Source organism: Anser anser, assembly GCF_964211835.1.
Source record: "Anser anser genome assembly, chromosome: 19".
NCBI lineage: Eukaryota > Metazoa > Chordata > Aves > Anseriformes > Anatidae > Anser > Anser anser.
The window spans coordinates 6,331,916-6,349,395 of NC_139740.1; the positions used below are offsets into that span (position 1 = coordinate 6,331,916).

The 17,480-nt window shown below is 44.9% G+C and overlaps 2 protein-coding genes across 3 annotated transcripts in view; one reads left to right on the forward strand and one right to left on the reverse strand.

Annotated features, from left to right (window-relative positions):
* Positions 1-464: 464 nt before the first annotated feature.
* HEXD (hexosaminidase D) lies at positions 465-8,077 on the reverse strand. The gene is made up of 12 exons (XM_083805648.1): positions 7,901-8,077; positions 7,306-7,415; positions 7,138-7,225; positions 6,858-7,022; positions 5,944-6,127; positions 4,506-4,577; positions 3,786-3,981; positions 2,757-2,839; positions 1,891-1,969; positions 1,714-1,815; positions 1,117-1,206; positions 465-644 (listed from the first exon to the last, which is right to left on the reverse strand). The coding sequence occupies exons 1-12, from the start codon at positions 7,979-7,981 to the stop codon at positions 476-478; spliced, it is 1,419 nt and encodes a 472-aa protein (XP_083661774.1). The 5' UTR covers positions 7,982-8,077; the 3' UTR covers positions 465-475.
* Positions 8,078-8,132: 55 nt separating this feature from the next.
* OGFOD3 (2-oxoglutarate and iron dependent oxygenase domain containing 3) overlaps positions 8,133-17,480 on the forward strand; it is a 43,396-nt gene continuing 34,048 nt past the window's right edge. Inside the window, exons 1-3 of one of the 2 annotated variants that reach the window (XR_014574077.1) lie at positions 8,133-8,466; positions 15,240-15,315; positions 16,291-16,333. Coding sequence is in view for 1 of the 2 variants with exons in the window: in XM_083805661.1 (XP_083661787.1) it covers positions 8,172-8,466; positions 15,240-15,315; positions 16,291-16,333 (414 nt within the window). In the remaining variant the exon portion in view is untranslated. The remainder of the gene's footprint in view (positions 8,467-15,239; positions 15,316-16,290; positions 16,334-17,480) is intronic. The other variant, XM_083805661.1, reaches the window with a different exon arrangement.

The window sequence follows — 17,480 nt, forward strand, 5'->3', positions numbered from 1 at the left end:
ATCTTAATGTTCCAGTTAAGTCTGCATATATCTTGCTATATGTATAGTCCATACGTATCTTACTGTAGCTTATTGAAAGTTCAAAACTAAAACAATGTTAACTTAGCCTTTTTCCCCTCATTCAGCAGACTGCTCATGGTTCAAAGTTGGACAATGCTGCAGTGCAGCAGATGTACTGAATTTGGGAAAGTTTTTTTTCCCTTCTGCCTTGTAAATATGGATGAATTCTGCCTCACTCCTTTCTGGTATGCAAGGAGAGCAAATCTGACAGGACAGGTTTAAGGCTCAGCAATGTCAGGCTGCAAGTCCCTCTTAATTTTCATTTATTACCCTGAAAAATTCCTTTTTGCCCTCAGTGCACTTTTGTTTAATCAGTTGTTGCTTCAGCTCTTCAGATGACAAACTAGCTATCTGATTAGTTGCAGATATCCACTAGTCATTTCACAAGGAATAAAACAGACTAATTGGAACACACCTAGGTTTGTGCTTTTATTGCTTTGTCTAAATCATCCACCACTTGTTGCAGCTTTTGTAGGCTGGGGTGGACGTTCTCCTCCATCCACTCCTCTACAGTACTGTTGTGGAAAACTTGTTCCATGGCTGCTTGGAGGTCTTGCACCACGGCATTCCACTTTGACAGAAGACTAACCAAAAATCAGAACGAAAAAAACAATCACGTGCAAGAAAGTTCTGCCTCAATGGAGGCCTAGCTTACTGGGACTTTTAAAGGGGATACAGTTCTTAGGATGACTTTGCAGAAGCAGCATTTGCTAGAGGAGCTCAAGGGATTTGATTCTGTGCAGATGGCAAAAAGCTGATGCTGCTTGTATTTAAGCACCATTAATCTTGGTAATTTCCTTAGGTAATGACACATACAAGGGAGGGTGTTCTGAAGACTAATTTTGTACTTGTGTTCAATAAACTTGTTCAACAGAAGGCAGATTAAGATAAATGAGCCCTTCTGTTTAAAACTGTATTATAAGCACATCATACTGATTGATTTCCATCGATGCTTTTGGAGTAAACATAGAAAAAGGCAAGAATTCAAAGCAGAATGAACTTGCCTGCCTGAAATATTAGACTTTTTCCCCTCGAATGTAAAATAGGTGGTGTTACCTTATTGCATCTGGCTGAAAATGATGCATTATTATAGGATGAATAATCTTCCTTTTTCTGTGGTAGGAACTGAACCAGCCTGTGACATATCTGAAAATGGATGTTAGAATGAACAGTTTTCGAAACAAGCAGCAATGCCTCTGTAGGCTGAGAAGGAGGTGATAGAGCTTTAGCTTTATGTCACAACTTGGGATAACGCCTCAGGAGTAAGTAAATTTAACTCTGTCTTTGGAGCTAGCTTGTAAAAGCCTGTTAGTGGCAGATGACAATAACTGATCACCTATTCAAAGGTAAGTTTCAAGTTCCTTTTTTCTGTAACCATACAATTAAAAGTGTTCATTTTTAGTTTAAAGAGCAGTAAGTTCTAATTCAACAAAACTTGATTATTGAAATAAGCACAGAGTATTTAGGAATGCAGCTGAAATACTTTAAGTATGTTCTGCTGAGGTGTCAATATATAGGGATGCAATGCCTGAAAGGTAGAACTTGATGTTTCAGTGATCAGTCACCTTGCTGGAGTTCCTTGAATATATGGCTAATTTCTAGATGAAATAGCCCCCACACTCCTGCAGACAGAATCAAAGTAAACATTTTTACCTGTTCCTTTCAAGAAGTTCGTCCACAGATGACTTGAGGTAGAAACTAACTTGTGTCACCAGGGTAAGAATAGTGCTCCCAGGAAAGGTCCCCAGACTTGTGCTGTCCAAAGAGAACGTTAGTTTCTGAACTTACCATGCAATGAGAAGTATCCGAATCCAGCAGCTGGAATTTTACCTCATGAAAGTATCAATTTCCAGATTGGGCATTCCCAGGAGCTTTTCCACATTCTCTTTAACCGTTTCAGAATAGCCACCTGGGCAGAAGACAGTAGAAGTAAACAAAAGGAGCCTAAGCAACCAAAATGTTTTTAAAGAGTATTTTTTTTTTCCTGGAGTATTCAGCATTGGCCTACTAGTTCCCCCTCGGATGAAGAATTTTTAAAAGGTAAAATGGAAAGAGAACAAGGAAAAAACTTGGGGGCCATGGTGAGTAGGTTGTCTTTCACGGGGCTTCTTGTGCTACATGAAGCACTTCCAAGCTATTATCTTTCCATTCAGGGTACTTAACATTTTTAGTGCCTTAGTTAAATGTAAGTAGGTTGTGGTTTTCTGTTTTGAAAAGAAACATGGAAAGACAAATATTCTATTGGCAACTGCCTGTGAAGAAGCCAGAAACTACAGGATTTTTTTTTACCATGCTTCTTAGATTAGTTTTAAGAAAATGGATTAGTTAACTTTTACATGTAAACAACGTCTAAATGTAATTAGTCTCACTTATGTACCAGCGGTGTTTCAAATTAGTTTTCAAATAAACAATTCAGTTTCTTAATTTTTCCAGTATGAATGAAGAATTCTGTGATGACTTGCAGGTTAAAATGCAACAAATAATTAGCATACTATGGCTATTTTCACATACATGCTGAGACTTCCTTACTCCCATACTGCAGACCTGTGAAATGCATAACCTATTGTTTGTAATTTCGAACATGATCGTCTTGTCAAACCACCTCAAAATGTGATAAGCCTGTGCCAACCTGAGGGCAAGGTTATTTCACTCTTGCGTTAGGCTTTAGCTCAGAGAGAATAAAGTTGTCATTGTACCATTCTCTAGTGCTTGCAGACATACGGCCAATGATGGAATTGCCACAGGGAAAAGCTCACACAAAACAGAGAAGTGATCATACCTAAAAAAGAAAACATTTACTAATTAGACATTCCAGTATTAGAACATACTAAAGCTGTGGGAATTGTTAATATTTCAATCACCAAAAATCAAACAGCTTTAGAAAATCAGTTTGTCTTGGAGAAAGTATCTTCCATCTCTGAAATGCTACATATTCCTGTTCTACTAATTAGAACAGATACCAAACACGTGATGCTCAAGCCAAATTTAGAACCACCCATTGGAATTCAGTTCTCTGGTATTTCCTTAGACCTCTTGACTATAGCATTAAAACCTTTTACTCCCTTACTCTAAACTCCTCTCGTAACTTCCTTCTATTTTTGAATCCACATTAGACATTTAGCTTCACACTGGACTGTTAACTATGACTCTTTTTTGGTAGTAATTAGGTATTGGAAAGAGTTATTAAGGAATACTGCTGGCTATTCAAGAGTTCAACAGGGCTGTGAGAGTTTGTATAGGTTGAGCTGCGTTTAAATTCTTTTGTCCTGTGCAGTTAGAACACAATCACTTGAGAGACATCTTCCATGTCTGAGGTAAAATCATTTCTTTGTTTTAAAATCTAATGCATCCTTTTTACTCGTTACTCCAAATGTTAAGAATTGGGGTGTTATGTGAAGAATGCAATTTGCGGGTGGAAGTGTCACAATGCTGTTTATAAGCAGTCCAAGGTGGCACAAAGTACATTCAAGCCTTCAGAACCAATCTGCTACTGTTGGTGTACACCAACAGGTTGCTTCTGCTGATAAAGCCTGTAGCAGTTGGCTGGAATTCTAAAATTCACACTTTACTGCTCGGTTTTACCCAACTGAGCATAACCAGCAAGAAGGACTGCAGTGTTGCAAAGCTCCTCTGTAAATGCCCAACTTCCTTCTACCTCTCAGAGTTTTTGGGTGGAAGTTTGCTTCCATGTGATCCCTGAAACCATTAAAAAAGATACTGCTTACCTTTGCCAGCCGGTCAGCGCGATACCTTGAAGCACATCGGTGGGGGTACTGCTTGCCACTTTCAGCCACTGAAGATGGTTTTGTAAGTGGTGTCCAATGAGCGTTAGAGACTGATTCACCCCTGTAGCTCCTTTAAAAGCACTGGCAAACCACACCTTGGAGAAACCACATCTACGATATTTCTCTACAAGAAGCACTGAAATAAGACACGAAAGAACACTTCTCAGATATGGTTTTTCTCCAGTTTCAGCCCTGACTGTAATGCTCCAGTTAACAGGAATTCTGGGCTCTGAACTGTTCTAGTGGAGAAGGAGCCATGAGGTCTACTGAGTCATTTTTGCTGGTAATACACAATTATTAAATGCATCATAGGATGGAGAAGAGGTGGGCAAGTATCCTCTACTTGTCCAAAAATCAGCTCCTATTCTTTCAGTGGGGAATGTCTGCTGCCTTAAAGTAGTTCGCAAGAATTCTTGCACAATAAGGGCTGCAAAGCTTTTTTTTTTTTTCTTTTGAAAACATCTCTGGACTGTATCTACACAAGATGACCACCTTCTCCACTAGCATAACACATTTTTTTCCCTTCAAGGATTAGCACTGATCAGACTTTTTGTTGTTTTTCCAAAAAGGCACAATGGAGACTTTTAAAGAAAGCTTAGAATGATAGTTAATAATCAAGTAACAGAACTCTTCTTCTAAGCAGCTCAGCAGAGTACAAACCTTTGCTCTCCACATCCAGGTCTGCTGCGTAGTCCCAGATCATAGGCTGCACAAGCTGTGGGACTCCAGACTCTGAAAGGAACAGAATTCTTCTAAATAATAAACAATGGCCCATTAAAGATGAAAACTAAATACATATTATTGGTGCAGTAATGCATGACTAAAACAAACTATGGCTTATCACTGAAATTCTTCATGTACAGTTCAAGTGCCCATATATATTTTCAGCATGGCCAAGACTTTAAATATGAAAATTCACATGTAAGGGTCCTCAAAGCCTACAATGTCTTGAAACCACTGATGTGGATCATCAGTGACAATTAATTGGCAATGCCATTTGTCCCAAGCCCATCTTGTTCTCAGGCTCTTGAATCTATTAGTATTCCTGCTGGGTTGAACTGGTAGAGCTGCAAACTGTACATGCAAGATTTTGGCTAAATTCAAAGGGAGTATTCACCCTTTAAGTTAGGGATTGTTTAAGCTTCGTTTGCAGAGAACTTAGCTTTTCAAGGTGCCTTGAAAGTCCAAATTAAGATACACGTTTAGCTTCCTTTTATAATCAACTGTCTGACTAGTTTTAAATATGAGAAACACTGACTCCTGGAGAAGCTGCAGTAAAATTGTGCAAAAATTCAGTATTTTAACTGTATATCATTTTAGTTTTAGACTGCTATTGCCTGTGGCAGTTGAGCACACGTAGCTAGATGCTGTGCTTCTCTTGTGGAAACTGCAGGGGTCCATCTGGATTTTTTTTTGGATGATTTCCCACCATGAAAGCCATGAGTAGGTCAATCAATGCTGGAGGAGCTGTATGGCTCTTCATGGTACTGTCTAAATCTGTTCTGAGCACACATGTAAGGTGGAAAATACTGGAACTCCATCTACATCAGAACCACTCAACTTTCAGTAGTATTTGCACATTTTTCAACAAATGAGGCCCATGACATTGATGTTGTGGAGCTATTCCACAATTCAGTATTGAAGTTCCTCATTAAGTTTGCTGTGATCAACTGTACTGTCAAAGACACTCACAGGGTCACGGCTTCTTCTGAACCTGTGCTACAGGAACCAAACGCTGCACAGAGCAGCAATGAACATTAGAAAGTGGTATACAGCACAGAAGTTTAAGATAAGACCAGCTTTTCTTGAGTGGATAAAGAAAATAGAATTTATGGCAACCACTGCATGATGACTGTTTTTGTTAATTACCTGTGTATTACCATATAGAAAACTAACGTGCATACATAATGAGATTTGATCATGTCTGTGGGATTGCCAAGGACTAAATGTCTCTTCTCCTGAGTTTATTGGACCATATCTCAGTTATTCTCAGATTTTTTTAAAAATTATTTTTCAGCTAACAGCAAATCTGTCTCAACCAACTGTGTGGACTTTTTTGAATGCTACAAAATGACTCACCCCATCACTGGTCACACACCTGCCAACGTTTCCTCACTTATCCCTCTAAGCATGTCATCCCACACGATGGGAGTCACAGTGGGGTAGGATGAGGCCATACAACTTGCAACTGCTTTTATATGGGATAAGCACAACTTTTCTGGTGTGTTCTCTTGTTGTTGCAGCCACTGTTTTGACTCTTCTCCTTCACCAAGGTAGTAGACCTGAAACATCAAACGAATAATCCTGGCTTCCTGCACAGGAAGGGGGACGAGCTTGACACAGTATCATTGAATCATACAATACTCAAAAACTCTTGCACTGACGTAACACACTGAGTGGACGTATTTCAAAGCACATCTCAGTGTTGGAGACGCTGTAAGCATTCGGTCTGCAGAAGACGCTGGTCTGGACTAAATACATCACGTAAGGGAAGCTTTCTATATGAATTAAAATACCTACATGATTCCTATACAAATTAAGGCATGCTGCATTTGGTTCTGGATGGTTTGTCTTGCAAGAATCGCTCACCAGTCTTAGTTCAAGAAACCCAGAAACCCATAAGGTTCTGAATTAAAGTGAGGTTCCTGTCCTGGAGATTATTTGTACGTGAATCTAGAAGTGATTTGGGAGCATCTCCAAGAGTGGTCAAAGCATATTTACTCCTACCTATGTAGCAGATTTGGGCCCATTAGGATGGATATGTATTTAAGTTTCTGTTATTTTATTCACCCGGTTAATTTTCTTTTGGGAATTACAGCCGGTCAATAGGAATGACATCCCAAGCTCCCGGAATGGCTTAGCACTGAAGCCTTTTCTACGCTGGCTCGTGCTGGTGCTTCCTGTCCCCAGAACTCCACCCGCACATGGCCTGGGCACCACTGAAACACAGAAGCCTCAACTCTCGCTTCCGCTGCCCACCATAAAAACCTCTTGGCTCCAGAAAAGTCCCACCTCATCGCATCCTATGTGGAACCACTTCAAGTCTTCGTGCAGCGCCATGACGTGATCGATCATGGCTTTGACCAGCGCCCGCGACTCCTCCTTGTGGGGGTTGAGAGCGTTGGGAAACATCCTCACCTCACGGAGATGGGCAAACTCCTTGTGCTTCAACACGAACTGCAGCAGAAAACCGAGGTGAAGGCGGCTTCAGCAGGCTCTGGGGTCCCCGCAACCCTCAGCCGTGCCCCATCTCGGACCCTTGAAGCCCCGCTTGGGGCCTGCATCCACTCACCTCCATGTGCCCGAAGCTCTGCACCAGCGGCACCACCTCCAGCCCCTGCTCCTTGGCGAGGCCCAGCAGCTCCCGGAGCTCCTGGCGGCTGCAGGACGGAGGACACAGGGCACGGTGAGGACCAAGCCGGGCTGGTCCCACAGTGCCCCCCAGTCCTCCCAGTGCTACCTGTAGGCGTGTGGTGCCCGCAGCGGCTCCAGCGGCCCCGTGTAGGGAAAGGTGTCCTCATACTCCAGCAGCAGCCCTGTGGCGCCCAGGGCACGGAGCAGCGGCAGCACCTGCGGCAGGGGGACGTTGGGCTTAGGGTTGGGTTTAGGGCTTTAGAGCTTTGGGCTGGGGTTTATAGCTTTTTAGCTTAGGGCCAGGTTTAGGGCTTTTGGGCTTAGGGCCAGGGTTTAGGGCTTTAGGGCCAGCTTTAGGGCTGTCTTTAGGATTTGGGGCTGGGTTTAGGGCTAGGTTTAGGGCTTTAAGGTTAGGTTTAGGGCTTTAAGGCTGTGTTTAGGATTGGGTTTAGGGCTGGCTTTGGGGCCGGGTTTAGTGCTTAGGGCCGGGGTTTAGGGTTTTAGGGCCTGCTTTAGGGCTTAGGGCTTTAGGGCCGGCTTTGGGGCTGGGTTTAGGGCTTTAGGGCTGTGTTAAGGCCGGGTTTAGGGCTTTTGGGCCGAGTTAAGGGCTCTAGAGCTGGCTTTGGGGCCGGATTGAGGGCTTTAGGGCCGGGTTTAGAGCTTTAGGGTTTAGGGCCGGGTTTAGGGCCGGCCCCCCTCACCTGCCCCAGGTAAGCGGCTCGCGGCGGGGCGCCCTTCAGGTCCAGGTGCACCAGGCGCTGCCGCAGCCCGCCGGCCGCCATGGCCGCTCCGCTCTCGATTGCTCCTGCCTGCGCCGCGGCTCCGCTTCCATCGCTTCGGCCTGGGCGGCCGCGTCCCCCTGCGGCAGCGGCTCCGGTGCGGGTGGAGGGGGGGAGCTGCTCGGCAGCCGCTTGCTCTCCCCTGGCAGGCGGGGGGGGGGGGCGCCGAGCGCATCGCTCAGGGCAGGCCGCGATGGCGGCGCAGCGGCGAGCGGGGCCGGGGGGGGAGCGGCGGAGGCCGGGGGGCGGCAAGGGCCGGGCCCCCGGCACGGCGACGGCGACGGGACGGGGCTGGGCGCTGAGGGGAGCGGCCCCCGGGGCTGCCCTGCTCGGCTCCGCCGTCCTCGTCGGTGGGCTTCTGGGCTGGAGCCTCCCCGGCGGCCGGCAGGGCGGCGCGGAGGTGCTGGCCCGCGGCAGCGAGGCGGTGCGGGACAGGTTCGTGGAGGTGGCTTGCTCCGGGGACTACGGTGCCGGCAGGAGGTTCGAAGGTACGGGGGGGGGGGGGGGTGGCGGGTACCGGGGCGTCGGTGTGAGGGAGCCCGGGGTGTAGGTGTCGGGTATTGGGATGTAGGCATCGGATAGTGGTGTATCAGTGTGAGATATAGGGTGTAAGTATTAGGTATTGGGGTGTGGGTGTCAGGTATAGGGTGTAGGTGTTGGGTCTTGGGGTGTAGGTACGAGGTACGGAGTGTACATGTCAGGTATTGGGGTGTCGGTGTAAGGGACCAGGCCATCAGTGTGAGGGACTCCCAGGGTGTAGGTGGGAGGGACGAGGTGTAGATGCTGGGTATTGGGGTGTCGCTGTGAGGTACTGGGGTGTAGGTGTGAGATACAGGGTATAAGTGTCAGGTATTGGGGCATAGGTATGGGATGTTGAAGTGTAGGTGTGAGGTATGGGCTGTAGGTGTCAGGTATTGGGGCGCCAGTGTGAGGTATGGGGTGTAGGTGTCGGGTATTGGGATGTTGGTGCAAGGGACGGCGGTGTAGGTGTGAGGGACGAGATGTTTGTGTCACATATTGGGGTCTACCTGAGCATATTGGGGTCTCCCTGAGGGTATTTGGGTGTTTAAACCTCATAAACCAAGTTCACTCTGCTTCTGTTGAGCACCCGGTCATTGCACACATTATTTAAATACCCAGATGTTCACGTCTCTTGGGGCAGCTCAAGAGATTCCTTGAGAATCCCGCGTAATTCTCTCCTGAAGCTGCTTTGCTTGGGCTGCGTGAAATCAACTTTTTGCTCATCTGCTTCCAGCGCCTTTCCGTGCTCTGCTGATCCCTGTAATAGACTCGTGGGTGAGTTTGTAAATGTTGTACAGGGGATGAAGTGGAACTAATTTAGGATATTGTTTGTGCTGCTAGCATGCGGTGATAGCACAAATGCCAGCTTCTGATGTTCTTGTTTTGAGATGTGTGATGCTGCCTGCAAAGCACATCTCCTCCGTCTTTGGGTCTCCCAGCTGAGCCTGTTTTCTCTTGAAATGGTATTTGCCTTCCTTGACATGTGGTTCTTTTGAATGTTGATGTTGGATCTTCTAGAGAAACACAAGGTTTTCATCTGCTCTGATGAAAAGCAGTGATTCTAACTCGCCGCCTGCAGCCGAAGAGCTATGATGATACCCTTCAGATTTGTAAGTGTATCCGGATGAATGCTTTGAAGTGGCACTGCTGGCAGAAGGCAGATCAGCTCTTGCTTTTTGTCAGCCTACTTGTAAGTCTAGCTGTGTGTTGAACTTGAATGGTGAACTATTCCATGTAGAAAAAAAAAAAAATCTTTTCTGAGATAGCTGGTAGCCAAACCTGTTTCCTTATCTGTTTCGTCATGTGGCTGACAAATTATGCGCTGGCACAAAGCTGGAGGCAGCGTGGAGGCTGCAGCAAGCTGCTTGGAGCAGACAAAGAACAACTTCCAGTTCTTCTGTTCTTCTACGGGTGCCAGTGCTGGTAGGAGGTGTTCAAACTGCAGCCTGGATGCGCTGCCCCAAGGTAACTGCCCCGGCACTTTGCAGGTGGCTGGTCCTGGAGCTGCTGGTCACAAGGTTGATAACAAAACAGAAGATGGTGCATAGCCTGTGGTCAGAAAGACTTTTCCAGTGTTCTTTTGATACCATTTTGGAGACTTCATCTCCAGTGTTCTTGAGGCCAAGCTAACGGCTGTCAGGAAGTTGCTAGTAAGAGAGCTTCCTCAGTAGGAGGACTTCTTGGCTCTAAACAGAGGAATACATATGTTCTGTTCTAACTTTCTGCAGTTACCATAAGGATAAGTGCCTGCTGGCTTTATTTCCGTAGTCCCAAGGCCAGGGAAATCTGCAGTGTTGCTGCAGATGTGGTACTTATAACTGAACTGAGGCTGAAACTGTCCTTGTTCTGCTACCAGGGCTTTGGCTTATCAAAAGAAATGTCCCAAACCAACAAAACCTGACTTCTTCTCTGATTTGGTAGAGCAATTTTCTTAGCTGGGGACTTGTGGTCTTGGCAGCCCCTGAGTTCTTTTTAGCATGAGGAAGGAACGTGAAGGACACCTCTGCTGAGGAGGAAGGATGGATGTGTTCTCTGTTCTTGTAGTGTGATGGGGAGCAGACTGCAAATGCCAACTTTGGGGTGCAGTGTGACCTCTCCTGGCTTTGTCTCGGAATGACCGATACGATTGGCATCAAATCCAGGAATGTAATGGAGGCTCAAGGGGCAGGGGGTCATTTTTGAATGCATTTGGGCTTTTGAAGTAGATCTTTGCTTGTTTCTCTTTAGCTTATTGTGTGTTTGATTTTATTTTCTAGCAGATGCTTTTACATGTGTTCCCATGCATTATACTTTCAGAAAGAGATCTGTGTTAGTGGTATCAGAAATGTACGAACACCTGTTGTGTTAGCAGGTAATTGAAGCTGTGCTGAACTTTTCTTGTTTTTTTTTTTTCATCCTGCCTTTTGCTCAGCATCCGCCAGGCGGTGGTGAAGAGCTGGCCGAGCCTCGCTGTTCCCTGCTCTGCACGGGGGCTGCTGATAACTCAGGAATAAAACGCAGCTTGTGCTTCTCTGCCAAACTGGATTCGGCTGTGGAGCTTCAATCACTTCATTGGAAATAGCTTTCTATCTGTCACTGAATAGATTTTAATTCTGTCTTCACTCTGGCTTGACATCCGCAGCTGCTGGCTCTGTGTCAGAAGGAGGCACGTTGCCATCGTCATTCAGCGTCTGATGCTCGCAGTAAAGTTTCCATAGCTCAGATGAGCTTTTTGTTTGTGCACCTGTCCCTGCCCCACAGTGAACCAGTCTGAGCTGAGAGTTTGCTTCAACAGATACCAGAATTGGTGGCACAGAGCAGTGTTCTTATTTCCGTGGTAAGGCTCAGCAGTAAACATGCTTCACAGACATATAAAATCTGTTATTTGTCAGCGGCCGAGCACTTCACTGATTATATTTGCAGACGATGGGGTGTTCTGTGAACAGTCTCATCTGTGTTCTGAACCCTGCAGCCAAACCTTGGCAGTTTCAGCTGCCTGAGATATGGTTGAGCACTTAAGTCTGCAGTGGCTTCTAGTGGGTCTGATGAACACCTGCACAGTCTCCTGTTTGTGTTGACATGTTGCGTCAAGGTACAAAGCAGCTGTGATTGCTGCCCAGAGAAAGCTTTGAGATGCTTTTCCAAAGACTAGATCAACTGATGTGGAAATCAGAATGTGTACAGTGGAGGCGCCTGGACTGCTGGTGTTAGTATGGGAATGTCATCCAAGCAGCCTTTGCCTCTCCTTGTCCCGCTTGGAGCTGGATTGCATTAGTTGAGCATTGTGATGGGGCTCTTTCCTCTTGAGAATCACCCCGGTCTTGAAAGCGAATGCTGCTTGGGCAAGTACCTCTGCTAAGCAGAGGGCAAAAGTGCTTGGAGCGCTGTATCCCCTTGTTACGCTCTGTGTGCTGAATGGGAACGGGGGCTGCAGGGAGAACTTGGGCTTTTGCGTGGTTTAGGGTGTGCCTCTTCCACCCTGACCGAAAAAAAAAAACCCACTCTGGGATCCAAAGCTGAGAAGCTTATTAGATAAACGAGTGATTTTGTGTCTATGAGGCACAGATTTGCAGAAGCTACTGGACGCTTTGTAATTCTACACTGAATTTCTCCTGAGTGCAGCTTTTCAGAGTATGCTCTTAACACTTCAGTGCTCTCATGCGTGGTGGTTTTGTAGATGACAAAGATGACACATTTCTTAGTGCTAACGTTGTTTTCCAACAGGCAGGCTCTTCTGGTCTTTCCTTAGCTTACATCCAGTGTTTGTGCCTTGCTGTCAGCACCTGACTGACCTTATGCTGGACTATCTTTTTGTTTTTCTCCTCAGGTTGGGAAGGCTTCAGTTGTGTCTGTCAGAGCACCTCCTGCTTCCACCAGTGTCTTTGTCACTTTTCTCAGAGCGTGTAGACGTGTGACAGTTGTCTTCTGTAAAGCTGTGGTTTTGCTAAATATTGGCTCTGTTGTACCAGCCTTTCTAAATAGTTAAGTCCCATGTTGTTGCTTGCAGCTGGAAACAGAGCACACGTCTCTTCTGAAACCACAAGTCTTTGCTAGTGCCCTTTCTGGAGGGTGTCAGTCAAAGAAAACTCTATTTAGATAGGCTTGCCTTGGATTATTGAAAACTTCCTTTGAGTGTACTTTTTCCCCGTTTCTGTCCCTGAACACGTGCTTTCCCTTATCTCTAAGACATTTTTCTTGGCCTTTCAAGCACTAAAAAGTCCTTTTTGATGACAGAAGGAAGGTCATTCCCATCCTTTGTCTCTGTACGCTGAGGCAACTTCATTGTTTTTCTGTTTTCAGCTTTCTTCTGAACTTCTCCTTTCTCATTTTTGTATCAGTCAGTTACCTCAGTCCTTTTCAATCCTGTTTTTTAACAGGACAATTGGGAAAAAAAAAGGGAACCTTGTGTTTCTAAACTTGTGCTTCACAAATTTGTTGACATCTTTATAGCCAGCAGAACGTTAGGTAAATGGTGGAATATGTCTCTTAAGTGGTTTGTGATTAACGGTAATTATTCCGCAAATCTTTAGTGAGTGGATCGTATGGTTGCTACCTACATGTGTTGTAAATGTTTTCAGTTCTGGGAACCCAAACTGGTTCCTTTTGGGCTGTTTCTGAAGGCGTATCAGTAAGTTTAAAATTGGGTGATGGAAGCTGTTACTGCCCCGGCCGTTTGTCCCACTCTGGCTGAATATTTGCTAGCACGGAGGCAGAGATGTCTCATCCTTCTCAATAAGCTCCTGAGTTGCTTTTCAGCCTGGCATTCAGAAGTGAATTACTGATTTTAGTCTGCCACTGCCGTTATGGCACAGCAGTATAAGATGCGTAAGTTTTTGTTTTTGGGCAGCCAAGAAATAGTTTGCAGTGTTTGCTGCCCACTACTTGTTACCATTCAGAACAGCTACGTCCCATGCTCCAAAGGAACATTGCATTTCCACTGTTGGCATTTTTACTGCAAGGTCTGCAGTGTTTAATTGGAAAACGTTCAGTTTTTGGAATTATGAGATTGGAAAACGATAGAATTTCCCCAAAAAACTTTGTCTAGCCTTTCTGGTTGCAGAGGGGATGCGATGTGCCTGAAACAGGCATAGAGGCTTCCCCTTCCAAATGTGAAACTTAGAGCAACTTTTCGCCCTGTAAAGCCCCGGTGGGTTTTTGTCTGTTTGAACTGTGTGCCTTTGGGGCTGGTACTGCTTTGTGAAGTGCTGTCGGCTAACGTGTAATGCACCACCAGGTTGCTGACAGAATTTTTGCATTTTTCGTGGTGAAGCTTTTTTCTGTCTCTCTTTTTAAAATTTCAGAACTACTGTTTCTGAAGAACAGCATGCTTTGATTCTGCTTTTTTGTCCTTTTGCTCACAGGGTCAAGAGAAGAGAAGTGACGTGGGGAGCAGTGGTTCTGGTTCAGCCTCTTTACAGCGCTGGGGTCTGTGCTGCCGTTGCCATATGGATGGTTGGCAGCATAATCTCCAGCGTTATTTTATATTGTACATTTGCTAGGTTGTCTTCAAATAATTTAGTACGTGCTCCCTGGAATTTGATTCTTGCTTGAGCTGACCTCAGGGAATTGTTGCCGGTAGTCAGAAAACGCGATGACTTGTCTGGGTTGTAATCCCCCTGGTTTCCTGACCTTCACCTGCTGCTGCATTTTTACTCCAGTGGCTTAGGAGGAAAAATCTCTTTTTGGAGCATTCAGGGACCCAGTGTTGGCTGCCTGCCCTCACGGTGACAGACGCAGGACGGCGATCTGGGTTCGGGACTAACTGGGGTCTGGAAATGACGGATGGGGAGCCGGAGCAGGGCGGGCTGTATGTGTGCACCCAGGTGCACTTGGTGAAGGGAGGGACGTGCTTCGGGTGCCTCAGGGTTCAAGCACTGCCTGCTGTGGGTGCCTCCAATTTAAACACAAGTCAACCAAGTGAATTTTCTTTTCCTGAGCAAGGAAAAATGTGCACAGTTCGGTATGTTGTTGTCAGCACTCAGCCTTTTCTCCCACACGTCATCATCTCATTGCTTCTCTCTCCTCCCGAAGCTCTGGTGTGACTGGAGGGATTTGTGGTGTGCTTGAGGCAGCCAGAACATGTCCGATAAGGCAGGGTGTGCATTCCTGTAAAGCTCTTGTGCTGTGGCAAGATTTCGTTCCATCACTCCGTGGTCATTGTTATCATTAGATGCTTTCGATCAGAGCAGACTGACGCTTTTGACTTGTACAGGTGATTTTTTTCCCTCTCCCAGTAGTGCTTTGCCTCTTTCCTTTGTTTTGATGATCAAATAATCTTTGAAGAGGAGTTCAGTTCAGCAGCAGTAAAGTGTGTTGGCAGATGTCAGCAAATGCATTCCTTCAAACTTTTGTGCAACTTTACATCTATAAATGGATCTTCCCCAGAGAAGTGCCAAATGCAGCATCCCAAGGTCTGTAGTGGCTCAGAATTGATCTTAACAATCGTTCTTGCCTGAAGGCTGGGGGACCAGACTTCTAGTTTTATAAGAAGTTACATAGAATCATAGAATCCCCAAGTTGGAGGGACCCACAAGGATCATCGAGTCCAACTCCTGGCTCCACACAGGTCTACCCAAAAATTCAGATCATATGACTGAGAGCATAGTTATGTAGTGAATTCATCGTGTATTCTTCACCCATAATTCTTGCTGTTGGCCTTTTTCCACAAGCTTTTAATATCAAAGGTTAGATTTCTCAGCAAGGGATTTTAAGTGATTTTATTGGAAAGATGATAATTTTCTTTTTTCCCTTTGTGTTGCAGGGTGCACTCCCAGGAAATGTGGAAGAGGTGTAACCGATACAGTAATAACAAGGGAGGAAGCTGAAAGAATCCGTAGGTAATTTTTCGTTTAGTTTTTGAATTGTAATGTGCAGAAGAAGCAGGGCCGTGCTGACAGGGTGCCAGTATTTCAGGTGTAGCACCAAGCTTGTTAGCTGAAGGAGATGGTTTTAACTGGTTAAAGCATTAAACTTGGATTTTAAAGCCATTTTCCTCTTCTGCTGTAGTGAAGGCTGTTCTCTCTCACACGGAGTCTGCCTAGCTCTGTTGGGCGTATGGGTTGTAGAGAATAAAAGAAATCGTGTTCTCTGAATCTAACATTATTTGAACAATTTTTACTTAGCCTTCTGTTCCAATTGGCCTTTAAAAATGGAATGAAACAACATCAACCTCTGTTCAGTTGCATCGCTTTATGTGTAATGAGCTGGTGCTGACCCTCTATGAGCACAAAGTGGTGAATTTTAATCAAAGAGTAGGGGACACTGTCAGATTCTTCATGTAGAAGAGTTATCAGCCTCCTTGAGTGTGATTTGCACTTGGTGATTATGTAAGGGGAATATCACTGTAACATTCTCAGTGCTTCATCTGATGTGCAGCTGGCATAGAGCTGTTCTCTAGGCTGGCCCTTTGACTTCAAATTCTGGCTGGAGTCTTGTTTTTGATAAAGTATTTTTACATTATGTAGGTTTATTTGTACTGCCCTGAAGGATCAAGTTCTGTGGTGTTTTTGTTTGTTTTATGTTCAATGTTGCCCAGAATGTACTTGAAAGTCAGTGGTTTTGGGTGTGTTGTGGGTGTTTATGGAAGGGGTACAAGTTCAGAAATGTTCCACAATGCAGATACTCTATTTTCATGTCAGGCTGCGTGATTCAGACTTTCAGATAAATGGTGGCTTCTATTTCCGACTCAGTTGGTTTATATATCTGATGCATTAAATAACCCTTACTGGGAAGTTGTATGCTGTAAATAATGATATTAAAGGACAAAGTAATCCGATTCCACTTCTCATCTGAGGTTATTGTTTTGCCTGCAGAATAGCAGAGAGAGGACTGTCCTTGGGAGGATCTGATGGAGGGGTGAGCAGTGTCCTGTTACTTTTTACATTTTCTTACTTCCAAGGTGAGCTTTGAGATTATAAATGCATTTTGGGGGCTAGAGGAGAGAGGAGGTAATACAGAATTTTTCCTTCCGCTTAGATATGGGAAAAATGTCTGGAAAATAGTTTTTTTGTCCTATTACTGCTTTTGCTAGTACGATAATTCATGACTTCTGCAGTACTGTTGACACATTGCCTATTATTCATTAATATTTTTATCTCTTCTCTTGAACTGATTTTGTTGGGTGCATCTGGAACCAGTTGCTATAGCTGAACTGCACAAGTTTGATTTCTGTTGAGAAACTGATTCACAGCTATCGTGTAAAGATTGGTTTCATGTAGTGACAAAAAGCCTCATGTAACATCTTAAGCAGAGTTTTGAATTACATTCTTTAAAAGTGAAAACAACAATTTCTCTTTATCTCATGTGTTTCTCTTAATTTCTTCTCCCCTTTTGTTCTCAGGTTGTTTTTGTGTATGAACAGAAACTGTTTTGTATTTGTAAACATAAACACTTACTAAGGCCTCTGCTGAATTAGGGCATTTAGTACAAGAAAAGGATAAATATTTTTGTGGAGTGGAAAAAAGAGACTTTAATGTCCTTGTGACTGCTTAAAAAGATCTGGAAAAAAAAACCCACAACTAAGCAACTTAGGTGGTGTTGCCCATCTGAAACTATCTTTACAATATTTAACGTTCCCTATTCAATTCAGACAGCGTCTCTTGGATATTTTTTCAGTTCTGTGGTTGCATAATTTGCCATTCTGCCTAGGTTACTCAGCCCGTTGGGACCTCCTGCTTAGCTCCTGTCATTAGTGCTGTCAAGGCTGTTTCCTGCCTTGTTCTTTTGGGACCTGCGTGTGATTGTCATTAGACTTCCACAAAGAGGGATTAAGAAGGGCAGTGTGAGACACAGAGACAGGTTCATGGATTTGGATTACAGAGAGCTGGGGCCAGCAAACTGGGGAAATATCCAGAGACCTCCTGGAAGAGACTTGAAGGGAGGTGAGCGGCTGCCCAATGCTCAGAGCTGGGCATGGGGTCCTGAGCTGGGTTACTTGGACAATAAGCTGGAATCTCAGACAAATACACAGCTGTCATCTACATCACTCTGGAAGCATCATTTT

Bases quoted from the DNA above. Each gene is read 5' to 3' on its own strand.
- HEXD (XM_083805648.1), bottom strand. From the start codon at position 7,981: ATGGCGGCCGGCGGGCTGCGGCAGCGCCTGGTGCACCTGGACCTGAAG. The intron at 7,023-7,137 runs GTGAGTGGATGC...TTTCTGCTGCAG, and splicing joins AGAGCTTCGGGCACATGGAG to TTCGTGTTGAAGCACAAGGA. The intron at 6,128-6,857 runs GTGGGACTTTTC...TTGATGTTTCAG, and splicing joins TCCACATAGGATGCGATGAG to GTCTACTACCTTGGTGAAGG.